Here is a 27,078-nt window from a genome sequence, read left to right as displayed (position 1 = left end):
CGATTTTCCAAACCTCTGTGACCACAGAGCCGATAAAAGTCCAACAGGTTCGGTCGGTCCGTGAGTCCAGCAGCAACACACCACAGAACCGATTCCAGAAGAAAATCCAGTAAAACCCCAACAGACCAAACATGAATGTAGAATAATCAAACAGGATGAGGATGTAGAAGCAGCAGTGATAGTTTGTGGCTCATTTTAAGCAATAAAAGACGAAACAAAAAGAAAAGATGTTTGATAAAAGATGGCGGAGCAGCTGCTCTATTTGCTGCTCTATGATTTGGAGGTGAGTTATGTTTTTTCATAGTTAACATTTTTAACTGAATAAACATAACCACATATAATAAATATATATATAAAATGACCTTTACATATAGTAATAAACATTTCCACATATCACCTCTGATGTCCACTGGATTCTCAGTTGCCATGACAACTGTCTGGGATTCCCCGCCGTTCTTACGTCACCGCGCTTTCTGATTGGCTACCTGGCACATTCAACGGGCTGCGTTTCGCTCCCAGTCAGTAAAATCATCACAGGCCCGATTTTAGTTCGGCCATATTCAACACACCACCGCTAACACACCAACATGCAGAAGCATTATCTGACGGTTCCCCCCCGGTCCGCGGTAATAAAAAGGTTGGGGACCGCTGCCCTATGGTCCCCAACCTTTATCTGGGGTTGGGGTAAACAACCTGCATTTACTGGGGAGAAATGCGGCAGACCTGTTTAAGGCTCGGACATCATTCCAAAAGCCAGTGGCATTATTACAAAACAGATTTTCAGCCATGGATTCTGCTCAAATTTGGAAATGTATCAAATAGCATATTTAAACTTTGCACTGGTGAGTTTTTTATAATCTAGGAGAGTCCCATCTCTTGGTCTACCTGCTTGTACTCACATCCCATATGCCTGTTTAGCTTCTGAATGGTTTCCTGACATGTTTATTCCAACCTGGTCTGATGTTATTAGCCTTTCTGCATGTAAGTTTGTACTCTCATACATGGAATAAACAATGCCATCATACATAGTATGTGAGAAATATCACTGCAATTAACATGTGAGCACATAATAGATTGAAGAGGAAGATTTATTTTAGTCAAAAGAAGATCAGTTTTCATATGATATGCTAATAAGTCATCTTTAGAGAGTCTGGACCATTTACATTTAACTGTGACTATTTGCCCCCTATATAAACTCTGGAGGACCTTTAATAGCCACAATCATTAAAAATGGAACATGATCTGATACACAAAACTCATATAAGATTTCTATTGACTTTACAACAGCAATGGTCAAGCCATGACGTTGTATGCCAAGCTTCCCTTATACAGGCACAGCAGCTGACTGGACAATATGAAACTGTTATCATCACAAAACTGATGCATATGTTTGGCAAATGAAGAATATTCATCAGATATATCTGCATTCATATCACCTACTACATACACAGAGGTAAAATCAAGTCTGTTCAAATAAATGTCTTCATTCTGAGGACACTCATGGTGTGGAGACATTAATAATGACACATTCTTTGTTTTCAAGTTTTAAATGTACAGCAATACACCAGTCAACACCAGCTGTGATTCCATTTAGAACTGGGTTCAGCGTTTTGGCTACTCCTCCTGCGATTCGACCCTTCACTATTCCCATAGAAAGATCCACAGTAGATTCACCAGCTGCACACAAACTGTCATTAATACAGTTCAAACTTCCCAAATCCTGTTTCCAGAAAAAAGTTTCTTGTAAACAAAGGATATCACATTGTTGCAACAGTCTATTCACAACCAGTCGTGCTTTTTCTCCAGCTGTTTCACCGACACCCAGTCCCCGGCAATTGTAAGAAACAACCATAGGCGCCGGAACAGGGGGGCTCAGGGGGCCATTGGCCCCCCACTTTACGGCCCTGCCCTGCTGGTCCTGCCAGACATTCACACAGGCTGCACACAACAATCTGTGACTGACATCTCTGTGTTTCTATGCAGACAGATACAGATAAAACCTCCAGCTCTGAGATCTGGACCAAATCTAATCTAAGGCTCCAGATGAACAGGTTTTCAGCAGCTTCGGGTCGGGTTGGGTCGGGTTAGAATAGAATAGAATAGAATAGAATAGAATAGAATAGAATGACTTTATTCATCCCAGCAGGGAAATTATTCCGCAGTTACAGCAGCATAGAGACAAGACACACAACATCCACCACTGAGTAGCAATTGTAGACAAAATAAAAATAAAATATAACATGCTGTCAATATAAAAGCAGCTTAGAGCAGTCCTTGCAAAGATTCAAAATGCAGATATGTATATGTAAATATATGTACAGCAGTGTGCCACAGTGCAGTTGTGCAAAATCGGACTGATTAGTGCAGAACAATGATTTAGCTTTTATTGTACAGTGGCAGGAAGGATTTCCTGTATCTGTCCCTACAACAGCGGAGCTGGAGCAGCCTATGTGAGAAGGTGCTCCGCTGTCTGTCCACTATGTGGTGGAGAGGCTGCTGTTTATTGTCCATAATAGACAGAACCTTCTTCAGTGTCCTCCTCTCCACCACAGTTTCCAGGGACTCCAGCCTTAGTCCCAGTACAGAGCCAGCTTTCCTGATGATTTAGTCTATTAGAATCGCTGGCTCTGATGCTGCTTCCCCAACACACAGCAGCAAAGAAGATAGCGCCGGCAACAACACTGTGATAAAAGGTCTCCAACATCTTGCTGCACACATTGAAGGATCTCAGCTTCCTTAAAAAATAGAGTCTGCTCATCCCCTTCCTGCACACAGCGTCAGTGTTAGATGCCCAGTCCAGTCTGTTGCCGATTACAACTCCCAGGTATTTGTAATCCTCCACCTCCTCCACCACTTCCCCTTTGACCTTTAGTGGCCGTGAAGGTATCTTCTTCCTTCTGAAGTCAATCACCATCTCTCTGGTCTTACTAATGTTGAGCCTCAGGTGATTCTGGTCAGACCACTCCACAAAGCCGTCCACCAGTGTCCTGTACTCCCCCTCCCCTCCATCCCCTATACACCCGACAACCGCTGAGTCATCAGAAAACTTCTGTAGGTGACATGACTCAGAGTTGTACTGGAAGTCAGTGGTGTACAGGGTGAAGAGAAAGGGAGGGGTCATGAACTGGTCTGACATCTGAAAAAAGACTTGGACTCTGATCCGGTCCAGGTCTGAACCAATTCTGAATAAAAATGAAATGAGATTTCTGTATTTATCACCATTTATAGAACTGTGACAATGTTTTCTTTCTAACGGCATTGGGATGAAAAACAGACATCAGGCCCATTTCCGTTACCAGTCCGGACCAAATGCTCAACACACTTTGCCCAGCCAGATCATTTTGGCTCAGGTAGAATAATAATCACGTGAATTATTTTATTTTTCCTCTTTGCTCTTCCAAAAGCCAATCAGCCATCAGGAGCCATAAATATCGATGGCTGCTGATGGTTTCAGGTCTGTTGGCTGCTGAGATTCATTTCTGTTTGCTAAATAACAAACACATTAAAGTTTATTTATGGTGTTTTTCATTTTGTTTTTCATGTAAAAAATATTGACATCTCTTTCCTGCACAATTAGTGAAACAAGCAGCAAATATAATCTGCTGCCTTTTGGTTTCAGACCCACAGCATCCAGATAGCAGGAGCTGCTGCTGCTGCAACTCCTGCTGCTGCTGCTGCGCCGTAACGGGATGACGGAACCATTAGGTTGTCCTGCTGCTCTAAACTGGTATTGCTGGAGGATATTTGTCATTTATTTCATTATTATTTTAATGTTCCAAATATTTGACCAGTTGTGATTTTTGTCATATCTGTCCATCCTGTAGCTGCGTTGTGCGTATTTTGGACTTGTAATAAGTATCTGAGCTCAAGGCGCCTGCAGCTGTAGCCACTGTGTGGACCTTCAGATTTTCCTCTAAGTAAAACAGAAAAGCATCATTTTTGAGTTTTTTTCATTATCTATTCCTCTTTACTATTAACAACATTTAGGAGAAAGAAAGATCTATTGTACGTAGTGAGTCTGTGAGTCCTGCAGCTCCGCACAAAGCCTCAATCTTATTGGCCAGTTTACTTTTGGAAATTTGGCAGCTTGTTGTTTTTTCTGTAAGCTAAAAATGAACAAGGAATTTGAATCCTCCCGTAGTTTTAAGAGCTTTTTACCGTGTGCGGTTCTGGCGGTTTATGAGCTTTGTGTGTGTGTGTGTGTGTGTGTGTGTCTGTGGGCGGGCGTGTGTTGGTGTGTCTGTGTGTGTGTGACAGGGCATCCAGTTGGACAACTATTCATCACACTAGTGATGTAATGATGACAAAACCTTCATCCAGACATTTTGTGTTTTAAAATCGTCCGTCTGCATTCAGCTGTTCTCGGGTCGGCTGCATTTTTCCTCTTTTACATTTTTCCAGAAATGGAATAAAGTCCATTCCTCCATCTAAATGCTCTGAGTAAAGCTGCTTGCTGCTTGTTCCCACTGGCAACATTTCCTTCTGATTATTTTCCACCAAATCTCTACGACCATTTAATAGCAAACAATCATTAGATCCAGCCAGACCGCAGCGCATGGTCGACCCGAAACATCGTCCTCCAGGGAACAGATGTTGACTGTTTACTTTGGGACAAATTGCCACAAACCCACAGAACTGATTGACAGGTTCCATCATATCAATGAACAAGCCTGACATTCAAAGTGTGTAACAGAGGTGAACAAACACCCCATGGCCCCCACCTGAAAAAATGAATCGGGCGCCGCTAGAAATAAAATGCATTAATTGGTCTAAGTTTATAGAATGTGCATTAATACTTAGCTACATTTTATAACTTATTTGTTTATTATCAAGAAGTCATTTTCCTTTATTTTTTGGATTTAACCATTAAAACTCAAGGCAATGTACTGAAATATTTGCTGAAGTTCTAAACATTTGGCTTCCTCTCCATCCCTGATTCTGACCCAAACACATCGCGGCTGAAAACAGCCAAGAACATCGTCCTCCAGGCTGAGAGCAAAACTCTGGAGGACTCTGAAGCGGCCCGGTCTAATTCCTGGAGCTGAAACTCTTCAGCGGGCCTGAACACCTGAGGACTGGAGCAGAGACTCACTGCCGTGTCTCCATCCAGCCGTCAGGAGAACGTAGAGCAAACTTTTAAAATGTTGCAAAGAAAGAATCCAAGTTAGGCGTGTTTCCATCTACCAGGCGACGCACAGCATGATGTCATCAGGTGTTGATGCTACGCATGGCTGCAGTAAACAGGAAGTACAAGTCGCTATCTAGCATGGAGCAAACAGAAAAACTTCCCTGCTGGAGGTTTGGACTTGGAAATGTTGAGTTCAGAGCCTCTAGTAAGGCACAGACCCCCAGGGGATGGGCGCGGTCCGCCGCTCCGATCTCAGGCTGGATGGACGGAAATGGAGTAAAACTCAACTTCACGTTTATATGAAATCTATGAAGAGACTGCAGAGCTATCACTCCACTCTGAAACATGCAAGGGAAGTAATAAAGAAAAACATGAACAAAGTTGACAGAATCCCAAACCGTCCAGAGACGGAACCACCTGACCTGCAATAAATTCACCAACTTCTATACAGAGAAAATTTAAAAATTAGAGGATTAATCTGGACATCCACACCAAATCCAGTATTATGCTGAACCCAAACGTAGCAAATGATGAACCCATGAAGCTCCTCTTCCTGCTGTCTGGATATCCGACCCACTTCATCCATCTGACCTGAATAATAAACTCCTGGCTCATCAGGTGATTTAAGCAGCTGCTTTCAGTCTGGTTTCCATGGTTACGACAGCACTGAGACCGGCCTAGTTCAAGGGTTCAAGGACATCCTGTCAGTGGTCCTGTGTGCGTGGGTGTGAGTGCGAGTAATGCATCTGTTCCAGCGAGGATCTTGGTGGAGAGCGGGGGCAGCTCCTCACAGGTGGAGCTCATCAGCCTCATCTGAGTGCTGGGAGTAGAGGAGCAGCAGAGCCGTCGCTCAGCGCTGGATGATTGACGTTACCGCTCGTCTTCCTGGCCTTCTCCTGCAGTCAGCTGTTACCAGCCTTTGATTCGTTTCTCGAGTACTTGCCAGAAGTTTTACTGTTCCTGTGTTTGCTGCCTCCAGGTTTGTGGCTCGTCACTGGATTTCTCTAGAAGGATCTGTTCACCATTTTCTCCTCCTGTGACCTGCAAGTCTCCTGCCTGCCTGCCGCCGTGTCTCCCCAGCTCCACTCAGACCTCTGGCTCCGGCCTTACCTCGCACTCACCTCTGGAATCTTCATCACCAGTCTTCACACTGGACCCTGGACATCTCCAGAACCACTCTGAAGGGTTAGGGTTCCTATCGCATTTCTGATCCCCTCAGTCCTGGCCTTCTGTAACTTCCTTCTCCTTCCAGGCACCTCCGATCGTGACGCTAGCCGCTCCCCAGAAAGGGTCTGAAAACCTGTCAGTTGTTGTTTGTACCTTTTGAAAATAGACCTTATTTCCTTTACTTGGACTTGTTGGTTCTGCATGTGGGTCTGAAGGGTGAATCCGAACATGACGCATCCATATAAACACAGACGGTGGAAGAACCACAGAGCTGGTTCTGGTTCTGTTGGACCTCAGTGTTGATCATGTTACTGAACCAACTGGAGAACTGGGTTGGACTCTCCGGTCCAGAACTCAACTTGCTCCAATTCTAGACTGGCTCCAGTCTGACATGAAGAACTGGGATTTCTCTGTTTCAATAGGAACCGTCTCAGTTTTCTGTATCTAAAGCCTCATCATGGACGGTTCTCTGGTCTCTCCACCCTCAGGCTCACAGTCTGGGTTTCCTCTTTCCTCCCATTAATAATAATATCATTTATCTGCTCATTTCCACCTCTGTAATATTTCCCCCTCTCTGCTCTCTGCCTCCATATTCTGGTCATTTCTCTCATTGATTCCTGTATTTCCCTCCTGGTTGCTCTGCCTCATAAATCTGTCTATAAACTTCTACTGGTTCCAGTTTCTGCTGGCCTCATTTCACCACATCACTGCATTTTACAGCAACTTCACTTTAAATCCTGTTTCCATTCAGTTCATAACCTTTCCCCTCCTTATCGGTCTGACCTGCTGCTCATCGCCACCCGTTCACCTTCGTTCTTCCTCTTCCTCATCCTCAGAGCCTGTTGTCCGTCTCAGCAGCGAGGGGAAAAGGAACGCTGCTCCTCCTGACATCCGGAACGTCGACTCAAAGCTCGTCTGTTCAGGTTCTTCTAACTGTGCCGTTATTTTGTGGTTTTGTGTCTTGCAGTGTCTGTTTACTTTGTGTTTTTAATATTTAAAAGGTTCTGGGGTTTGAAAGGCTCTGGCAGATAATTATTATTATTAATGATTATTATTATTATTATTATCATCAAGAGGTCAGAGGTCATATGTGGGGTTCCCCAAGGCTCCATCCTAGGACCCCTCTGGTTCAATTGCCCTTTGGCTCAGGTTACAACAGGAAATAAGATCAGTTACCATGACGACACAGCTGATACACAGCTCAACATTATGATGTCACCAGGTGACCTTTGACCCATCCAATCACTGAACAGATGCTGAGAACAGAGAAATGTGTGGATGAGACAAAACTTTCTGAACAGAAACTGAAGTTACTAAAGAGGAACGATCTAGAGTCGTAGATCTAGGGTTATAGATCTAGTTGTAGATCTAGAGTTATAAATCTAGGGTTATATATCTAGAGTTGTAGATCTAGATCAGTGGAGCCCAAAGTGGCCCCTGATTCCCGGCATCCTGCCTGTTTTAGTCTCTCCCTGGTTTAAGGCCCCTGGATCCAATGATGGTCCTCAGAGACTAAGAAGAACTTGGACCTGCTGAGACAGTTGTTGGTAAAACCAGGGAGACTTTGTGGTACCAACTGAAAGCAAAGACTGAAAGCAAAATTCAAAGATTTGATTTATTTTCCAGAAAAAAAAATAAAGTTTGAATACATAGTTGCATCCTAACTAAAACATGCAGGATGCTGGACCTCCAGGCCCGACTTTGGGCTCCCCTGATCTAGAGTATGGGGTAATTTTCCTGCCATATTTCCAGAGCACACAGTTTCAGATTTCATGTCGTTCTTCTCAAACTTGTAATGTTTGTGACTTCAAACTTCTGCTCTCTTTCAAATATTCACTCTGCTTTCTCAAAATTTTCTCCTCACCCTCAAAACTTGCAGCCCAGACCATGGCATCCCCACCACCATGCTGCATCACTGCAGGCATCACACACTTCCCTTTGTACTCCTCACCTAGCAGCTGCCTCACATGCTGGAGACCATCTGAACCAAACTGTTTCATCTTGGTCTCATCAGACCACAGGACCTGCTTCCAGTAATCCATGTCCTTTGTTGACATGTCTTCAGCAAACTGTGTGCAGACGTCAGAAGAGGCTTCCTCCCGGGTGACAGCCATCAGACCAATCTGATATAGTCTGAGCACTGACAGGCTGACCCCTGACCTCTTCGATCTCTGCAGCAATGCTGACAGAACCCCTGCACCCATCTTTCAAAGACAGCATCTGGATGTGACTCTGAGCATGTGCTCTCAGCTGCTTTGGATGACCAGCGGAGGTCTGTTCTGAGTGGACCTGCTCTGTAGAAAGCTGGATGATCTTGGCCACTGTGCTGCAGCTCAGTTCCAGGGTGTTAGCAATCCTCCTGCAGCCTTGGTCATCTTCATGTGGCGCAACAATTGGTCTTCTAGGATCCTCAGAGAGTTCTTTGCCATGAGGTGCCATGTTGGACCTTCAGTGACCAGTAGGAGAGAGTGTGAGAGCTGTACTGCAAAACTGAACACACCTGCTCCCTATGCTCAGCTGAGGCCTGGTAACACTAACGAGTCACGTGACATTTTGGAGGGAAAATGACGAGCAGTGCTCAGTTTGGACGTTTAGGGGTGTAGTCTCTTTTGTTGCTGGTGGTTTAGACATTAATGGCTGTATAGAGTAATTTACATTGTTATATAAGCTGCACACAGACGACTTTTCATTGTGTCAAAGTGGCATTTTGTCAGTGTTGTCCCATGAAAAGATAAACTTAAATATCTGCAGAAATGTGAGGGGTGTATTTACTTTACATATATATAAATAATAATAATAATTCCCTTCTCACCCTCTGCTCCTCTACCAGAGGCCTGGCAGCTTGAGGGTTCTGCTCAGTGTATATATTAGAGGAGTGCCGATCGATCGGCCACCAATGATAATTGGCTGATTTCCGTGAAAAAGTGTATGATCGGTGATCGATCAGCGTCTCTTGTTGCTGATCACTAAAACTGATCACCTGTATCTCCTCCTTCCTTCTCGCTGCGCAGCATCACCCTGTACACGTCTGACTTCTGCTACAACACGGAGTCACGTCACATGCAGAAGTTTTCAGATGACACTGTAATTGTTGGGTTTGTCAGGGATGGGAAGGAGGAGGAATGAGGACTTTGTGTAATGGTGCAGACTCAACCACCTGCAACTCAACACAACCAAGACCAAGGAGATGGTGGTCAACTTCAGGAGATCCAAGGCTGCCTTGCTGCCAGTCACCATTGAGGGAGTCAAGGTGGAGGTGGTGAACACATACAAGTACCTGGGAGTACATCTGGACAATAAACTGGACTGGTCAGCCAACACCGATGCACTCTATAAGAAGGGGCAGAGCAGGCTGTACTTCCTGAGGAGGCTGAGGTCCTTCAATGTCTGCAGCAAGCTCCTCTGGATGGTCTACCAGTCTGTTGTTGTCAGCGTCCTCTTCTATGCTGTGGCCTGCTGGGGAGGATGCATTAAGAAGAGGGATGCTGGATGACTAGACAGGCTGGTTAGGAAAGCTGGCTCTTTTGTGGGGACTGAACTGGACTGCATCACGTCAGTATCAGATAAAAGGACCCTGAACAAGTTACTTAACATCATGGACAACGACTGTCATCCACTCCATAGTACCATCATGCAGCAGAAGAGTCTGATCAGCTGGAGACTCCCTGACATGCTCAACAGACAGACTCAGGAAGTCATTTGTACCAAGGGCCATACTGTACTGTACAATGCCTCACTGAAGGGCAGGGGAGAAGTGGACTTCTCTGCTTAGGCCATTGACACAGCAGACTTCACCTCCACACTCTTTAGCACTTAGGATTTTAGTGTTTTTTAGTGTTTTTAGCTCTTAGTAATGTTGATCTGGTAATCTAGTGTTTTCGTAATATATTGTGTGAACTGTAGTGTATGTTGTGTGTAATGTCTTAAGCTGCTGGGACCTTGAATTTCCCCTTGGGGATTAATAAAGTATTCATCATCATCATCATCATCATCATCAAATCCCGTAGCGAGGAGCTTTAACTTAACGCTCAGAGTGAATGGAGACGTTTGCGTGTTGCGGTGGAAAATGACCTCGGCGGTGAAGCTCGTCAAAATGCATCAACACAACAAACCTAATATAACATTTAAAAAACAAACACTTGACGGAGTTTGGCTACATCGAGGCTCAACGCAGGAAGAAGACAAACAGATAGCAGGTAAAGCAGCACAGCTACCAACACGATTAGCACGACGGTCAGAAAGCTAAACAAATAACCCGAACAATCATTCAAGTCAACGAGCTGCGGAGTGAGACACTGGTTCTGCTCCGGCTGTTGGACCGCCGCTACTGCTGGTGATGTTTCACAGACGGAGCCGCTGAACCTCCAGACAGTGAACTCTCACACCGAGCAGCTGCTGAGAGCTGCAGCAGGAAACTTAAACACAAAACATTTTACATACGTATTAAAACCTTCGCTGTCCTAACATAAGACAATCTCTGAAAAAAAATATTGAACTCCTCTGCCTCCTCCTGAATTACTGAGCTCAGTCAGAAATATCTGAGCCAGACCAAACAAAGCCAGGCTGTCAGGAAGTTTGACTTAGTAACTCAGGATTGTTTATTTTAATCAACCTGCATTTGACTTTGAATGAATGTTTCCTTTTTTCTTGACATTATTTGATAAATGCAGTGTTGTGAGATTTATTTGACTCGTGTATAATTTAGGGTACAGACAACCTTATTGTTAAATATTATTTTACTGATTGCAGGTTTTTAGTTATAGTGTGCAGCTGATCCAGAGCGCTGCTGCTGGAGTTCTGACTAAAACCAGGAAGATAGAGACACCAACAAGGTTCTGCAGTCCATCACTGAGTCCCCGGACTAAAACCAGCTGGTTAGAGTTGCTATGGAAACATCAACCTGCTGGAATGTGCTATGCAAGTAGAGATTGATTGATTGATTCTGTTGAACCAAAATTCAAAGACATTGTCAGGTTTTTACTGGTTGGTCTCAGTAAGTTTTTTATTACTTTGGTCACTAAGGGATGTAAAACTAAACAGGAAGTTGAGATACGGGACTTCCTGTTGGTTCTGAGCTGATGTCAGAGTTTTTCCTGGTTCTGTTTCTAATTGGGTCGATTCACAGTAAACCAGCTCTGGACCAGGTTAAGCCCCGCCTCCTCCCTCTGGACCAAAAGGCGGTTCTGGTGCTGATTCTGTGTGGACCGGGTCAGACCGGAAAAACAGACCATCTGGATCAGAACTTTTCCAGGATTCTTTAGTGAATGCTACGTCTCTCAGTCCGTCTGACCCGACGGGTCGACACCGAGTCATGTGACAGGGTTGGACCTGTGGCTCTTAGAACAGGGCCTCACATCGGGTCTGCTCTGTGTGGACTCCAGAGGTCAGAGGTCAGTCTGGTGTCTCGTTTCAGTCATTTTAGAGGAAACCGGACCGGGTCGGACCCACCTTGGTTGCAGTACAGGCCTCCCCAGCCCTCATTGCAGCTGCACTCCCAGGGCAGCTGGCAGGTGCCGTGCAGGCAGCCGGGATGCCGCTTGCAGCTGTCGCAGCGCTGCCCCTCCCAGCCCACGTTACACCGGCAGCGTCCGGGCGCCTCGCACACGCCGCGGTGCCCGCCGCAGCCGCCTGCACAGATGGCTGATGGGAGGAGAGAAGAGAGAAGATTACCAGGAGAACAGCAGAAAACAGCTTCACACACACACACACACACACACCTATGAGTGCTGGACTAGACCGGGTATTTTTACGGTTCATGGGCCGAAGAATTTATTTACTTCCTGCTCTCAGTGAAGCAACTTCCTCTCTGACCTTTGACCTCTGCTGTGTTTTCTGGATTCTCTCTCATCCTCTGAACTGTAGATCCTGGATCTGCTCAGCTGCTCTGAACCAAGTGGATCCAGTTTGATCTGATCAGACTGGTCAAAGCAGCAAAAGCCCCCCAGAGATGGGGCCCGTTCTGGACCTGATGATGGGGCCCGTTCTGGTCCCAATGATGGGGCCTGTTCTGGACCTGATGATGGGGCCCATGCAGCAGGAAACAGCATGGATTCCTGGGGATGACGCAGACTGTGTGCCCATGTTGTTGGTTCAGGATGATGAAGACATGAACTGACTGGATTTCTGCTAACAGAGTTTTGGCTGCTAGCGGTTAGCTGCTAATCGATAAATGATCAGCTGCTGCTAGCAGTCATCATCTGATGTGACTGGCCCCCATAGACAGAGATGCAGCTTTTATTTTGAAGGCAACTGCTGCTCACCAGTTACAGGAAGTTAGCTCTTAGCACTTAGATACGTCAGCTAACGCTAAGAAGGAGAAACTGAGAGGAAGCGTGGAGAGAAGTGGGCCTGCAGGTTATTGCATCTTTTACAGTGGTGGAGAAAGTACTCAATGTACTTAAGTAAAAGTACAAGTAAACAGACAAAAATGTACTCTAGTAAAAGTAAATGTACCACATTAACATTTTTTACTTGAGTAAAAGTAAAAAAGTACTGGCTTTTAAAAATACTTAAGTATTAAAAGTAAGAGTACTTGCTGAATGTGTCACCTGTAGCGTTGCCACCCGTCCCGTACAATAGGGAATGTATTTGGCTGCTAAATGTCAATGCGGGACGCGATTTGTTCCGTATTTCTATAAAAGTTCGATAGAAACGCCTTTCATACACACATCAACACTAAGTTTAACAATAATGACCAAAATAAAACAGGAAATATTAAGGTCAGCTAAATTGTCGTGGCGGGAGCTAAAGGACCCCAGAACGCTACAGACCGACGCTGAACATCACGGTTGCCTAGAGACGGACACTGCGCAGCCGCAGTGAGCTGCTATCAACCCGCGTCTTTTTAAAACGTCCTCGACCCGATTCACTGTCCTTAGGAGGAAAAACTCTCATAAATCCCAGGCTGAATAATGTTAGTGAGGATGAAAACAGGGAAAGTTTTTAAAAAGTGTCCTTGGTGGCGCCGTGTGCTGCTGTATGTCAGACAGAATGGATCAGGAGAGGAACCGCAGACCCTTCAGAACCTAAAGAACCAGAAATCAGAGTCTCTTCATTCTCAATCATCTCCTGAGGCTGACATGGTACAGAACATTTTATTATTGATTCAGTTTATTATTGTGATTTTAACTGACTATTGTGGTTTGATTCTTTGCTTAGGATGTTGAGTTTGGACAATAATTTATTCAATATATAATAGTATCAGCCAAAGTAATATGAATAAAAATTTAAAGAACAAATCATGCTAATAGATTAACAGTACATACCTAAATATTTCCTACTTTAAAAAGGACTTTCTGTATATTTAGAAATGTTGATACATTTTATGAATAATTGTCCAGTGGTCCTTTAATGTATTATTTAACAACTGTTGCATTAATGTGGTTTACCAGTTTGGATAATCTGACTTCCTATCAATGAAGAAAAATCATGCTAAGCAAAAATACAGCAGACCAGCAGGCCAACAGGGGAACTGAAGAAGTTATATCAAATAAATGTCTTTTTTAATATTCAGTGGTCGATTTTTTTAATCTTCACAATTTTACTTTAATAATTACCAGTAATAAAAATTAAAATTCTGCACTTTTAGCTGCTGCACGGAGAAATAATCAGACACAAGCGCCTCTTTGCTCAGAATATTAAATGATTAAATATATTGCTGTTTTTTGTTTCATTCTTTTTTTAAGTGCTCTCCATGAAAAGACACTGACTGCACTGGCCCTCAGCCTCCAAACCGAACTCCTTCATTATATAAATATTTGGATAATACTATTTAAAACCCCAGAATGTTTACATAACTTTTATATTCTGGGTTGTCTTAGGACACATTCTGAATATTAAATCAGGCATTATGATCAATTACTCAGTACTTGAGTAGATTTTTACCAAATACTTTTTACGCCTACTTCATTAAAGCTTAAGTAAATCTAATTAAGTATAAACGTGTTGAAGGTATGCTACTCTGATTGGAGTATAATTTTGGTGGGCATGCCTTATTTTGATTTCTGAAAGGTGGCAACCATAATCACCTAATCACTAATAAAGTATCATTAAGTGTACCTATCATGTTTAATTTTAATGCATCAGTAAAGCACCATGAAATGAACAATGCTGCAGATAAAACATGTTTTTATGTGTTTACTCTGTAACACGGTTTAGATTTAATTTGTGATTCTGGGCATCAGAATTTCAGGGAAACCCTGCAGAGTTAGATGTAATTCGGCAAAATGAGAGAAATTATTAAACCTTTGAAATGTTTCATTTAACATAAAATAAATGCACTCAAGAGAAAGTTGTTTCCCTGAAAAATGCACTTTAAACAGACCTAACAAGTGTTGAGTGACTTGGAAACATCCTGTCTCCTGTCCTATCATAGCATGAACTTCACATTTTTTTCTGCTAGTGGCATTTATTTTGAAAGAAATCCAACAGGAAGGGGGTGGAAAGAAGGAGGTGGGGGAAGACATCCCACTGAGGAAGAGGAGTCGATCTTGGGACAGCGGCGCAGCGGTGCAGCGAACCCGAGAGCAAGACAGGCACCCCGCGCTACATGACACAATAAAATCTGAAATATGATCAAAATTGCTTCTTAAAATGATCAGAAAAAAAATCACATTCCCATAAAAACATCTAGATATTAAATACTTACAGCAGAAATATATTTAACCAACATCATTATCAATTCAAACTCTTTGTTCTGCTTTGCTTCATCTCTGTCCCACAATCCACTGAGTTCTGGTGCCACCCTAACATGATAACGCCCTGGGTGGTTGCCCAAACTGCCCACGTCAGAAACCAAAACTGTCTGCTGGACAAAAATAGAGTAGAGGTCATGAAAAATTGGGAAGGTTTTATTGAATTAATGGAGGGTAGATTAAAGAAACGGCTTTTGCCACGATGTTCTTATAGAGGCCGTACACTAATTATTAATAATCTGGTTGCTTCAACTTTATGGCATCGCTTATCTGTTATCGGTCTTTTGGTGAAATTACAGACTATTATTTTAAATTTCTTTTGGGACAGATTACATTGGGTCCCTCAGAGTGTTTTGTTTTTACCAAAGGAAGAAGGAGGTTTGATTCATTTAGAGGAAAACAGCCTTCAGATTACAGATTTAAAGAGTTTTTTGTTTGGTGATCAAAATGTTTTGTGGAGAAAAGTTACAGAATGTTTTTTTTTTCAAAAGTTGGTAATTTAGGTTTTGGTAAAACTTTTTTATTGTTGACTTTTCAAAACATAATGTAAAGTGTTTGTCATCTTTTTATGTTAGTGTGTTAAAATCTTGGAACCTCATGGAAACGAAGAGAGTTGGAACGTCCACATCTTTAAACTGGTTATTACTGGAACCAGTCCTCCAGGGATCTGGTTTGGGTTCAGCGTGGGACAAAATGGTTATGATTTCTGAACGTTTGATGAAAAGTGGGCTGGTTACGTTGAAACATCTGCTTGAACTTGTTGGATCTGAGATGGATGATGTTGTTTCTTTGGCTCAAAGATTGGAGATTCACTCTCTAAGAACTGTAAGTATTATGTTGGCAACTTTTAAGCAAATGTTATCTGAAGACGACAAAAGACTCATAAAGGGATGATGGGCGTCTAACACCTGATGAAGCAGATCCCTTCCTGAAGCTGTTTTAAGCCACAAATGAAAGACCTTGAATGTCCTGGACCTTTTTTAGAGAAAGGAAGAAATGAATGGACAATTTTGGATTCTGTGAATGGAAAGTTAATTTATATGAAATGTGTTAAGGCTTTGAACAAAGTCAAATTAAACACCTCACTGGACCAAGCCACAGTGCCAGCCTGTCTCAAAACTGCCTCCATCATTCCGGTGCCAAAGAAACCTCAAGTCACCTCTTTCAACGATTACCGGCCTGTGGCACTGACTCCCATCATGATGAAGTGCTTTGAAAGGCTGGTAAAAGAACACATCGTCTCCAGACTCCCCTCCACATTCGACCCGTTCCAGTTTGCCTACCGCCGAAACCGCTCCACTGAGGACGCCATCTCCTCCACCCTACACCTGAGCCTGGCTCACCTGGAGGAGAAGAACACTCATGTGCGGATGTTGTTCCTGGACTTCAGCTCAGCGTTCAACACAATCATCCCACAGCATCTGGCAGGAAAACTGGGACACCTGGGCTTCAGCACCCCCCTGTGCAACTGGCTGCTAGACTTCCTCACCGACAGACCTCAGTCAGTCCGGATCGGACAACACACCTCCGATGTCATCACCCTCAGCACAGGCTCCCCTCAGGGCTGCATCCTGAGCCCTCTGCTGTTCACTCTGATGACACACGACTGCGTCCCCAGGTTCGCCACCAACCACATCGTGAAGTTCGCGGACGACACAACGGTGGTGGGCCTCATCAGAGACGACAACGACCTGGACTACAGAGAGGAGGTGGAGCAGCTGGTGGACTGGTGCAGAGACAACAGCCTGATCCTGAACGTTGACAAGACGAAGGAGATGATCGTCGACTTCAGGAAGAACCGGCCCAGCCACGCTCCACTGCTCATCAACAGCTCGGCTGTGGAGGTGGTCAGCAGCACCAAATTCCTGGGGCTGCACATCACTAACGACCTCACCTGGACTGTGAACACCACGTCTCTGGTCAAGAGGGCACAGAAACGTTTGTATTTCCTGCGGAGGATGAGAAGAGCCCACCTGCCCCCGCCCATCCTCAAGACGTTCTACAGAAGCACCATAGAGAGCATTCTGACCAGCTGCCTCTCTGTGTGGTGTGGAGGCTGCAGCGCCTCCGACTGGAAGAACGTGAGGAGAGTGGTGCGGACAGCAGAGAGGATCATCGGGGCCCCCCTTCCCTCCATCCAGGACATTTCATCCCAGCGCTGCGTGTCCCGAGGCCGAAATATCGTCAGTGACCCCTCACACCCACCATGGACTGTTCTCCCTGCTGCCCTCTGGAAAGAGGTTCTGCAGCATCCGGTGCAGGTCCACCAGGTTCTGAAACAGCTTTTTCCCACTTGCCATCAGACTGCTGAACTCTTAACTGGACTGCACTTAAAATCTAGTCTCCACTTTATACCTTGCACATGTACAGAGCTAAATAACTTCTATTTTACTGTCAGTCCTGCACTTTATATTTTATATTTAGATTTATATTCATATTTTATACTGTATTTTATTTTACTCTGGAGTAACCTCACAACATTGGAAGCTCAAAACATTGTCCTGAGCCGTATGCAACGAAATTTGGTTCTGTATTCACCCTGTGCATGAAAAATGATAATAAAGTCAGTCTAAGTCTAAAAGATAAAAAAGATACTCCTTGGAGAGATTATTTTAAAGTTGGTTTTGATGTGAAACCTGTGTGGGGATTATTATATAAACCACCATTAACTAAAACTGTTGGTGATTTTCAATGGAGAATTTTACATGGTATTATTGCGGTTAATGCTTTTGTTTCTATTATTAATCTATTCTATTATTAAATGTCCTTTTTGTTTATTAAGAGAAACTATTTTTCATTGTTTTGTACAATGTCTTATATTAATGGATTTATTTACAATAAGAGATATTTGGAAATCATTTGGAGAAAGTTTTACAGAACAGTCTTTTATTTTTGGTTCTTTATATGGCAAAGGAAAAAAGAAAATTGAACGGTTGTTAAATTTTTTTGCGGTCAAGCGAAGCTTGCAATATATTTGAGTAGAAAATTTAAAATTAGTAATGAACAGAATACTGATTGTGTAAAACTGTATGGTTAGAGCAAGAGTGATAGAATATAAATATTATTTAAAAGTGGATGAGCTAAATATTTTTCAGAATATTTGGGATTATGAAGGTGTTTTATTTACTTTAAATAATTCAGAACTTTCATTTATGAATGTGTTAATTTGACTTGGTGTTGAATGTTCCTATGTATCACCACTGAGTGAATAAATGAGTTTTTAAAAATCAATCTCTCTCTGTCTGTCTCAGAGTGAGTAGAGCTAGAGACGGGAGTGTTAGACTGAGTGCTTTTCTGAGTTTTCTTTCTACCTTTTTCTGCAAGGTGTTTTGAACACTTTTCTCTTCACACAGTTACTTGATCTTAAGTTGAGTTCTGGTTGTCCCAGGCTGGTCCGGTAGTTTTTTGCTCCCGGTTTGGTTTGGCGTTTTGGCATCATGTCCGTTGTGGAGGGCGGTGCGGAGTTTGAAAAGTTGACACGTCGGCATGATGTCAAACTCATACCAACAGTGAATTGTTGGGTAGAGGAGGCAGCCTTAGCTTAGCTTAGGTTGTGAAGGTGTGAAATCTGCTTCCTGTCTGAATGGTGCGATCAGGATCTTTCTTGATAGAACATCTAAGGTGAATGATTTGGTTGAAAGGGGCGTCATCATTCATGACACTTTCACACAGGATCTCCCGCTGGTCACTCCAGCTAAAAAGATTATCATCTCCAATCCACCCCGTTTATTAAAAATGATCTCCTTGTTAAGGAGTCGTTACGCTATGGACAGCTAGTTCCACCCATAAAGATGGTTTCTGTGGGTTGTAAATCTGCGCTTCTTAAACATGTCGTGTGTCATAGCAGGCAGGTATTCATGATCCTTAAAGACGCAGCTAATGAGCTAAACCTGTCCTTTAATTTCAAAGTAGATGGTTTAATTATATGGTTTTTGCCTCTTCAGAGAACATGAAATGCTTTGGTTGCAGAAGGTCATGTGATTCGATTGTGTCCAGAAAAGCTTAAGAAAACACAGATGGTGAATGCTGGTGATGGTGCAGCCGAAGCGGGTCACGGTGCCGCCGACACGGTACCGCCGGAGAGGGCAGCGGTACCGCCGAAGCAGGTTACGGTACCGCCGAAGCGGGCCACACGGCCACTGGTGGTTTGACGGTAGTCGGAGTGGGCCTTGGTGTTGCTGGTTCCGGGGTTCCTGGTGATCCTTCTGTTGTAGCTGCAGAGGAACAGCCTGAAGTTCGATCCTTTATAGATTCTGATCGTTCCAATGAAGTTGATATCACCGATAGTGAGATGAAACATGATCAATCTGTGAGGAGGTTTGATGCAGATTCAGGGGGAAAAAGAACTGATGAAGTTTTTTGTGAAAGCTTTTGTGAAGATGACAGCATGCTTGATGAGGAGTTGTTGAAACTGTCCAAGGAAACGTTCTGGACCTGCTAACTGCAGCACTGAAGCTCTCAGAGCTAAGAGAGCGAACAAAGCAGCAGAGACAGTTTGGAGTCTGACAGTAACCTGCCTTTGAGCCACGATCAGCAGAATCTGGATCCTCCTGCAGAAATTAAGAAGTTTCTACAAAAAACTAAAGGACTCAGGCTGATTAAGGTAGAAGAATATTTTCCAGATTTAAAACTATTTGTTGAATCCTCTCGGGCTTTAACAAAGAAAACTGGACATTTTGTAGATGATGTGTTAACAGATCAAGAAATTTATCGCTTAAATAAACTGATTTTGAAAGTCAGAGCCCAAGAAATTACTGCTGATGAAGATGAGGATATTTAGAGAAATATTTTATGTTTCTCTGTGTCTTTTCTTTTGTTTCTTCATTTCTATGTGTGATTTTAAAATAAGCACATTAAATTTAAATGGTGCCAGAGATTAAGTGAAAAGGGCTGAGTGTATTAGATTTATAGCTTTAAAGAAAATTGATATAAAGTTAATTCAAGAAACACACAGCACTGCTGATGATGAGAGTGATTGGAAGGTTGTTTTAGTCACAAGTCCAGCTGGACTGGTGGTGTTTTGATCGGGTTTTCTAAGAATGTTTGGCCTATTTATTTATTGAAAGTTAAAGCCAAATATGAAAATGTGAATTTAGTTTTTCTTAATGTTTATGCTCCAACTAAGGGGTGGATAGAATGATCTATTGAATCACTTAGAGCCTCATGCTGAATCCTTTCGAAGGCTCAGGCAGCGGCCTGCGACCTCTGACCTTTCGGATGTGTGGAGAGCCTTCAACAGGAATCAGAGACAGTATACAGTACATGGAGTCATTCTAAAGATAATCGTTTATCCTTGGCAAGATTGGATCGTATTTATGCTTTTAAACATCATTTGAATATACTTAAGAATTGTCAAATAATTCCTGTTGGTTTTTCTGATCACTGTCTGGTTTGTTGCTCTGTGTTTATTAAAAATATTTGTGTACAGAGTGTTTATTGGCATTTTAATACAGCTCTTTTAAACAAAAGAGCTTTTAGAACAGCTTATGAATATTTCTGGATCAGTCATAAACAATCTAAATCAGATTTTTCTTGTGTCCAACAGTGGTGGGATTATGGTAAATGTCAAATTAAGCAGTTGTGTCAACAGTTCACTCACAATGTCACTAGAGACATAACCAGATCGCTGAGGGACTTGGAGACTCAGATGGTAGAGCTGCAGGGTTTGGCAGCATCTACAGGAAACCGAGGGTTTTTAGATTCCCTCAAAGATAAAAAGGCCGTTCTGGCCAACCTGTTGGGCACAGCAGCCAAAGGAGTCTTGGTAAGATTGCGCTTCCTAAGTGTAACAGCGATGGATGCCCCATCTCACTTTTTCTTCGGACTAGAAAAAAAGAATGGGCAAAGAAAGATTGTTCACTCCCTAAAGCCTGACTGTGGTTCTACTATCTCAGGTTCCTCTGAGATCAGGAAGTTTGCTGTCAGTTTCTATAAAGACCTTTTTAAAAGTGAACATTTGGAGAACCCTGATGTGAGCGGTGGTTTCTACGAAGGACTTCCTCAGGTGGATGCTGAAGCCAATGGAAAACTGGAGGCTCAGCTCACGCTGCATGAACTGCATACTGTCTTGATGAGCCTAAAGATGGTAGATCTCCTGGCATGGATGGTCTTCCTGTTGATTTCTACAAGTCATTTTGGTCTGTGATTGGAGAGGACTTGTTGGAGGTTATCACAGATAGTCTGCAGAGAGGTTGGCTGCCTCTGAGCTGCAGACGTTACTCTGCTCCCAAAGAAAGGAGATTTACAGGATATAAGGAACTGGCGACCAGTCTCTTTGCTCTGCACTAAAAAATATTTTCCAAAGTCCTGGCTACCAGACTTAGAGAAGTGATGGCTTCAGTCATTCATGGGGACCAGACGTGTTGTGTGCCTGGCAGGCTGATAAGTAATAATGTCACTTTAATCAGAGATGTTTTGGAAATCTCCAGCTGATTGGGTATAGATATTGGTCTGATTTCTATAGATCAAGAAAAAGCTTTAGACCTGGTTGAACATCAATATTTGTGGCAAACTTTGACTGCTTTTGGTTTCATAGCTATGCAGGGCCGTGCAGAGACCTATGGCGGGGCAGGGCTCAAATTAAAAAAGGGGCACATTGAACAAAAACTCCGTACAACAACACAGTCCTGAACATTGATTATAAATTATTCACTTCAATAATTGTCAGCAGACTAGAAAACATTATCCCTGAATTGATTGATGCAGACCAGACAGGATTTATCAAAAATAGACGTGCACAGGGTAGTGTGAGGCGAGCGTTACACTGGTTCCACATTATGAGCAGAAATAATCTGAAATCTTAAGCAATCAGTTTCGATGCTGAAAAAGCCTTTGACTGTGTATGATGGGAATACTTATATCTGGTTCTGCAGAGGTTTGGCTTTAATAATACAATCATAAATGGTTTAAAATCAACATACAGTTCGCCAGTAGCGCGGATCAAATACATGGAGGCCTTTCAGGTACAATCCCTCTGGAACCAGGATGTCCTCTGAGCCCAATTCTCTTTGCACTTTTATAGAGCCACTTGCTCACAAAATTAGGGAAGACCCAGAAATTAAGGGAATCATATTTAAGGGAAAAGAATAAAAATCATGTCTATACGCCGATGATGTCCTGGTGACCCTATCTGACCCAGATGCCAGTCTACCTAACCTCATGTCCTGCCTCTACCAATTTGGACTTTACTCAGGTTATAAATTAAATATTGGAAAAACTCAGACCCTGTGCTTTAACTACTCACCCAGAGAGGATATAAGTAATCGGTTTAAATTTAATTGGAAAACAAAAACCATGAAATATTTACTAAAAATTTTATCAAAATATACAAAGTAAATTATGGTACTATAACTAATAAAGTTAAAAAAAATAACCTGAACAAATGGGCTCCCCTGATGCTCGATTTGTACAACTGAATAGAAATCATAAAAATGATCATTTTACCTCAACTGTTGTTCCTTTTTCAATCTTTATCAATAGAAATTCCTACCAAGCAGTTTAACGATGGAATCGGATCATCTCCAGGTTTATATGGCAGAATAAGAAACCAAGGGTCTGTGATAAAACGTTACAATTACCAAGAGATAAAGGAGGAATGTCGCTCCCATGTCTGGAAAATTATTACAGAGCAGCACAACTGCAATTCGCGGTTTACTGGTGTGAAGAGGATTATGAAGCAAAATGGAAAGAACTAGAATTAAGTCAAACTGAAACCCATACAAGCTCTGCTGGGGGATAAAACCTCAAGACTATAGATGCAGGTGAGTTGAGTGTTTCCACAAAAGTCCCTCTCAGCATCTGGTTTAGAGAGTTTTCCACTTTTAGAGAGGAAAACGAGGTTATTAAGAAGGATGGAGCATGATAGGGATTTTGTACAACTTGACTCAAAATTCAATCAACTAACCAGAAAAGACGTGACATCATACTGCGTGATTTCTTCTGGAGCTGAGCTGGAAAGTTTCCAACAACTGCAGGAAAAATTTGACCTTGATAAACGAGACTTTTTCAGATACCTGCAGCTCAGACAGCACTTTAATAAGAACATTAAAATATTGGAAAAAAATGATCAGGACCTCACTAATATCTTTATTGATGCTTATAAAGGTAAATCTTATAAGAAGAGGCTGTCCAGACTATATGTGTGCTTAGAAAATAATAAAACAACATCTACATTATTTATGAAAAATACATGGGAAAAGGAGGCTAAGCTAACGCTGACGGAGGATGAGTGGCTCAACATTTGCCAAACGAACTCCACCACCACCAGCTCAGGACACTGGAGGGAATTTTCATGGAAGAATCTTGTTAGGTTTTTTATAACCTGTTACATCCAACAAGGGCACAACATATTTGAGGACATGTAGGCAAAACTGAGGGTTCAAAAAATTGTTTTATTTCAAAACTCTCTTGAACTTTTGTTTTGGTTTAATTTTCTGTGGAGAAAAAAAAAGAATTAAATACTCCAGTAGGAGTGAAATGATTCACTCCTACTGGCTAAAGGTGCCCAAAGAGATAAGAGCAATTCTTGGTTTTGAAACTGAGCGCAATTTTCAAATTACATATTTAAGTAATTTACCAAATGAACTCAACACTCAGGATAGTTTTCTGATGACTCAGCGGTTATCGGGTCTATAGGGGATGGAGGGGAAGGGGGAGTACAGGACACTGGTGGACGGCTTTGTGGAGCGGTCTGACCAGAATCACCTGAGGCTCAACATTAGTAAGACCAGAGAGATGGTGACTGACTTCAGAAGGAAGAAGATACCTTCACGGCCACTAAAGGTCAAAGGGGAAGTGGTGGAGGAGGTGGAGGATTACAAATACCTGGGAGTTGTAATCGGCAACAGACTGGACTGGGCATCTAACACTGACGCTGTGTGCAGGAAGGGGATGAGCAGACTCTATTTTTTAAGGAAGCTGAGATCCTTCAATGTGTGCAGCAAGATGTTGGAGACCTTTTATCACAGTGTTGTTGCCGGCGCTATCTTCTTTGCTGCTGTGTGTTGGGGAAGCAGCATCAGAGCCAGCGACTCTAATAGACTAGACAAAATCATCAGGAAAGCTGGCTCTGTACTGGGACTAAGGCTGGAGTCCCTGGAAACTGTGGTGGAGAGGAGGACACTGAAGAAGGTTCTGTCTATTATGGACAATAAACAGCAGCCTCTCCACCACATAGTGGACAGACAGCGGAGCACCTTCTCACATAGGCTGCTCCAGCTCCGCTGTCGTAGGGACAGATACAGGAAATCCTTCCTGCCACTGTACAATAAAAGCTAAATCATTGTTCTGCACTAATCAGTCCGATTTTGCACAACTGCACTGTGGCACACTGCTGTACATATATTTACATATACATATCTGCATTTTGAATCTTTGCAAGGACTGCTCTAAGCTGCTTTTATATTGACAGCATGTTATATTTTATTTTTATTTTGTCTACAATTGCTACTCAGTGGTGGATGTTGTGTGTCTTGTCTCTGTGCTGCTGTAACTGCGGAATAATTTCCCTGCTGGGATGAATAAAGTCATTCTATTCTATTCTATTCTATTCTATTCTATAAAATATTAGAGATAGCAGGAAAGAAATCATTAACAAGAAAGTGGCTCAGTGGGAGCCGACCGGCAGAGTGACTGGTCAGCCACTGTAGAAGAAATACATGAAATGATTTCCTTCTCCATAAGACTCCAGGAAAACAAAATCCAAAAATATTGGTTGAAATGGTTAATATATAGGAACTAGAAAGTAAGTTGAGTATCAATAATTCATTATTCGGGGCAGCAGCTGGAGTTTGGTAGAACTTTCTGCACAGAAACTCCCACCTGTTTGACTCTTCATGAAACTTTACATTCATTGTAACCAGTTCACCTAAAATCTGATTCATTTTTGTTTTGCTGTGATGTTTTGCTGCCCCCCCCCCCACCCCCTCCTCCCCGCTCTGACTGCTGTTCACTGTACTTGTTGTGATTTATTTTGTTATTTAAATTTTTTATGTATTATTATTATTATTTCTCTCCTTTCTTGTGTTTGGCCATGAATAAAAAAAAAAAAATAAAGTATAAAAAAAAGAAGGTTTTTGGACGTGACAAAAGGGAAACAGGATGTGGTCATAGATGATTTTTTCCCGAATAGAAAATTATTTGTGGACTCAGCTAAATGGTTAATGAGACAAAGGACATCTGATGGGTTAAGGGACACTGAAGTATTTAGGCTTTGAAAACTGGTGCAAAAAATCAGAGCTCGAATTAAGTGAGTTACATGAAAGTTAAAAAACAGATGATAAGATGTTGTATTTTCTTTCTTTTTTGGATCTTCTTTTGTGTGATTATGAGCAGATTTAAAATGTCATCTTTGAACCTAAATGGTGATGTGAAAAAAGGGCTGTGTATTTTGAATTTTTAAAATCTAAAGGCATTTGCTCAAGAAACTCACAGTAATGTTGATAATGAAGTTGATTGGAAGAAACAAAGAACAGGATGGAAATATTATTCTGAGCCATAAAACTTCAGGAGCAGCTATTCTTCTTTCAAGAAATTTTCTTCCAGTTTCTGTTGAAATTGAAGATGTTGTATCTGGAAGATTGTTAAAGGTTATTGTCAAGTATGAAAATATAAAGTTTATTTTACTGAATGTATATCCTCCTGTGAACTCAAGTGAACGTTGTGTTTTCTTAGAAAAATTAGCAAATACACTATTAAATTGTGTCAACAGATTATTTAATTTTAGGAGGTGATTTTAATTGTACAATAGATGATTTAGATAGGAATCATTGGAGCCACATTTACAGTCAAGGAAAATATTGAAATGTATTATTGAAACTTATGATTTACGTAGATGATGTGTGGCGCTTTAAAAATGGAAAGATAAGGCAATGTCATTGTAAAGAGAATTATAGATTAGATAGGTTTTATTGTTTTGGGTTTTTCTGATCATTGTATGATCATAGGAAATGTGTTTATAAATAATTTAAGACCTAAAACTGCATATTGGCATTTCAATACTGTTTTGTTAAATGATGGTTGTTTTAAAAAAGGATTTTCTTTTTTTTTAAAACAGTGGAGACTCATGAAATGTCAGATTACATCTGTACAGCAGTGGTGGGATATTGGTCAAATTAAAATTCAACAGTTTTGTAATCAGTACACTTACAATGTTACAAGAGAAATGGTAAAATCAATTGAAGAATTACAGACTGAAATTGTGGATCTTCAGAGTTTTTGTGAGTCCACAGGAAATGGAGGCCATTTTCAGACGCTCAAAGGAAAAAACTGCTTTGCTGATCTGCTGGGCTCAGAGCGCAGGGAGCTCTGCTACGTTCACGTTTTCAAAGTGTCTCTGAATGGATGCTCCCTCACAGAAAAATGGACAAAATCGTCTCATTCGTCCTGAAGAAGGAAAAGAGTTGACAGATCCCACCGAACTGCAGAAAAGAGCTGTGGACTTTTCTTCAACGTTGTATGCCAGTGAGTTTAGAGAAGATTCTGGGATGACAGCAGAGTTTCTTAAGGACTTGCAAAAGGTGTCGGACCAAGACAAGGTCATTTTGGAGCATGCGTTGACCTTGGAAGAACTGCAGGAGGCGCTGCTGAGCATGGAAAATGGCAAAGCTCCAGGAATAGATGGCTTGTCTGTGGAGTTTTATAATTTTATGTGTTTTATATGTTGGCTGAAGATCTGTTCTCAATAACAGGGTGGTAAGAGGAATGTTACCCCTTAGCTGTCGCAGAGCTGAGCTCACTCTCATTCCTAAGAAGGGTGACCTTTATGAAATAAGGAATTGGAGACCCGTCAGTCTGTTGTGTACTGACTATAAGATCTTCTCAAAGGTTCTGGCAGGCAGATTGAGAAAAGTGATTGATCAAGTTATACATGTTGATCAGTCTTATTGCATCCCTGGCAGATCAATAAGAGATAACATAACTTTAATTTGAGATTATTTGGACGTCTCTAATTTATTGGGTTTAAACTTTGGTCTGATTTCTACTGACCAAGAAAAGGCATTTGATCGAGTGGAGCACCAATATTTATGGAAAAGTCTGAAAGCTTTTGGTTTCTCCTCTGGGTTCATTGCCATGATTAAAATCCTCTATTGT

The 27,078-nt window shown here is 42.1% G+C and overlaps 1 protein-coding gene across 2 annotated transcripts in view; it reads right to left on the bottom strand.

Annotated features, from left to right (window-relative positions):
- dlc (deltaC) overlaps positions 1-27,078 on the bottom strand; it is a 323,636-nt gene that overhangs the window by 273,062 nt on the left and 23,496 nt on the right. For both annotated transcript variants that reach the window (XM_027998937.1, XM_027998938.1), the window contains exon 5: positions 11,744-11,935. In XM_027998937.1, the coding sequence (XP_027854738.1) occupies positions 11,744-11,935 (192 nt within the window). The remainder of the gene's footprint in view (positions 1-11,743; positions 11,936-27,078) is intronic.

The sequence above is a fragment of the Xiphophorus couchianus genome, chromosome 18, assembly GCF_001444195.1.
Source record: "Xiphophorus couchianus chromosome 18, X_couchianus-1.0, whole genome shotgun sequence".
NCBI lineage: Eukaryota > Metazoa > Chordata > Actinopteri > Cyprinodontiformes > Poeciliidae > Xiphophorus > Xiphophorus couchianus.
Note: the sequence above shows the minus strand (reverse complement) of the source record. Positions and strands in the feature narration are given on the sequence as shown.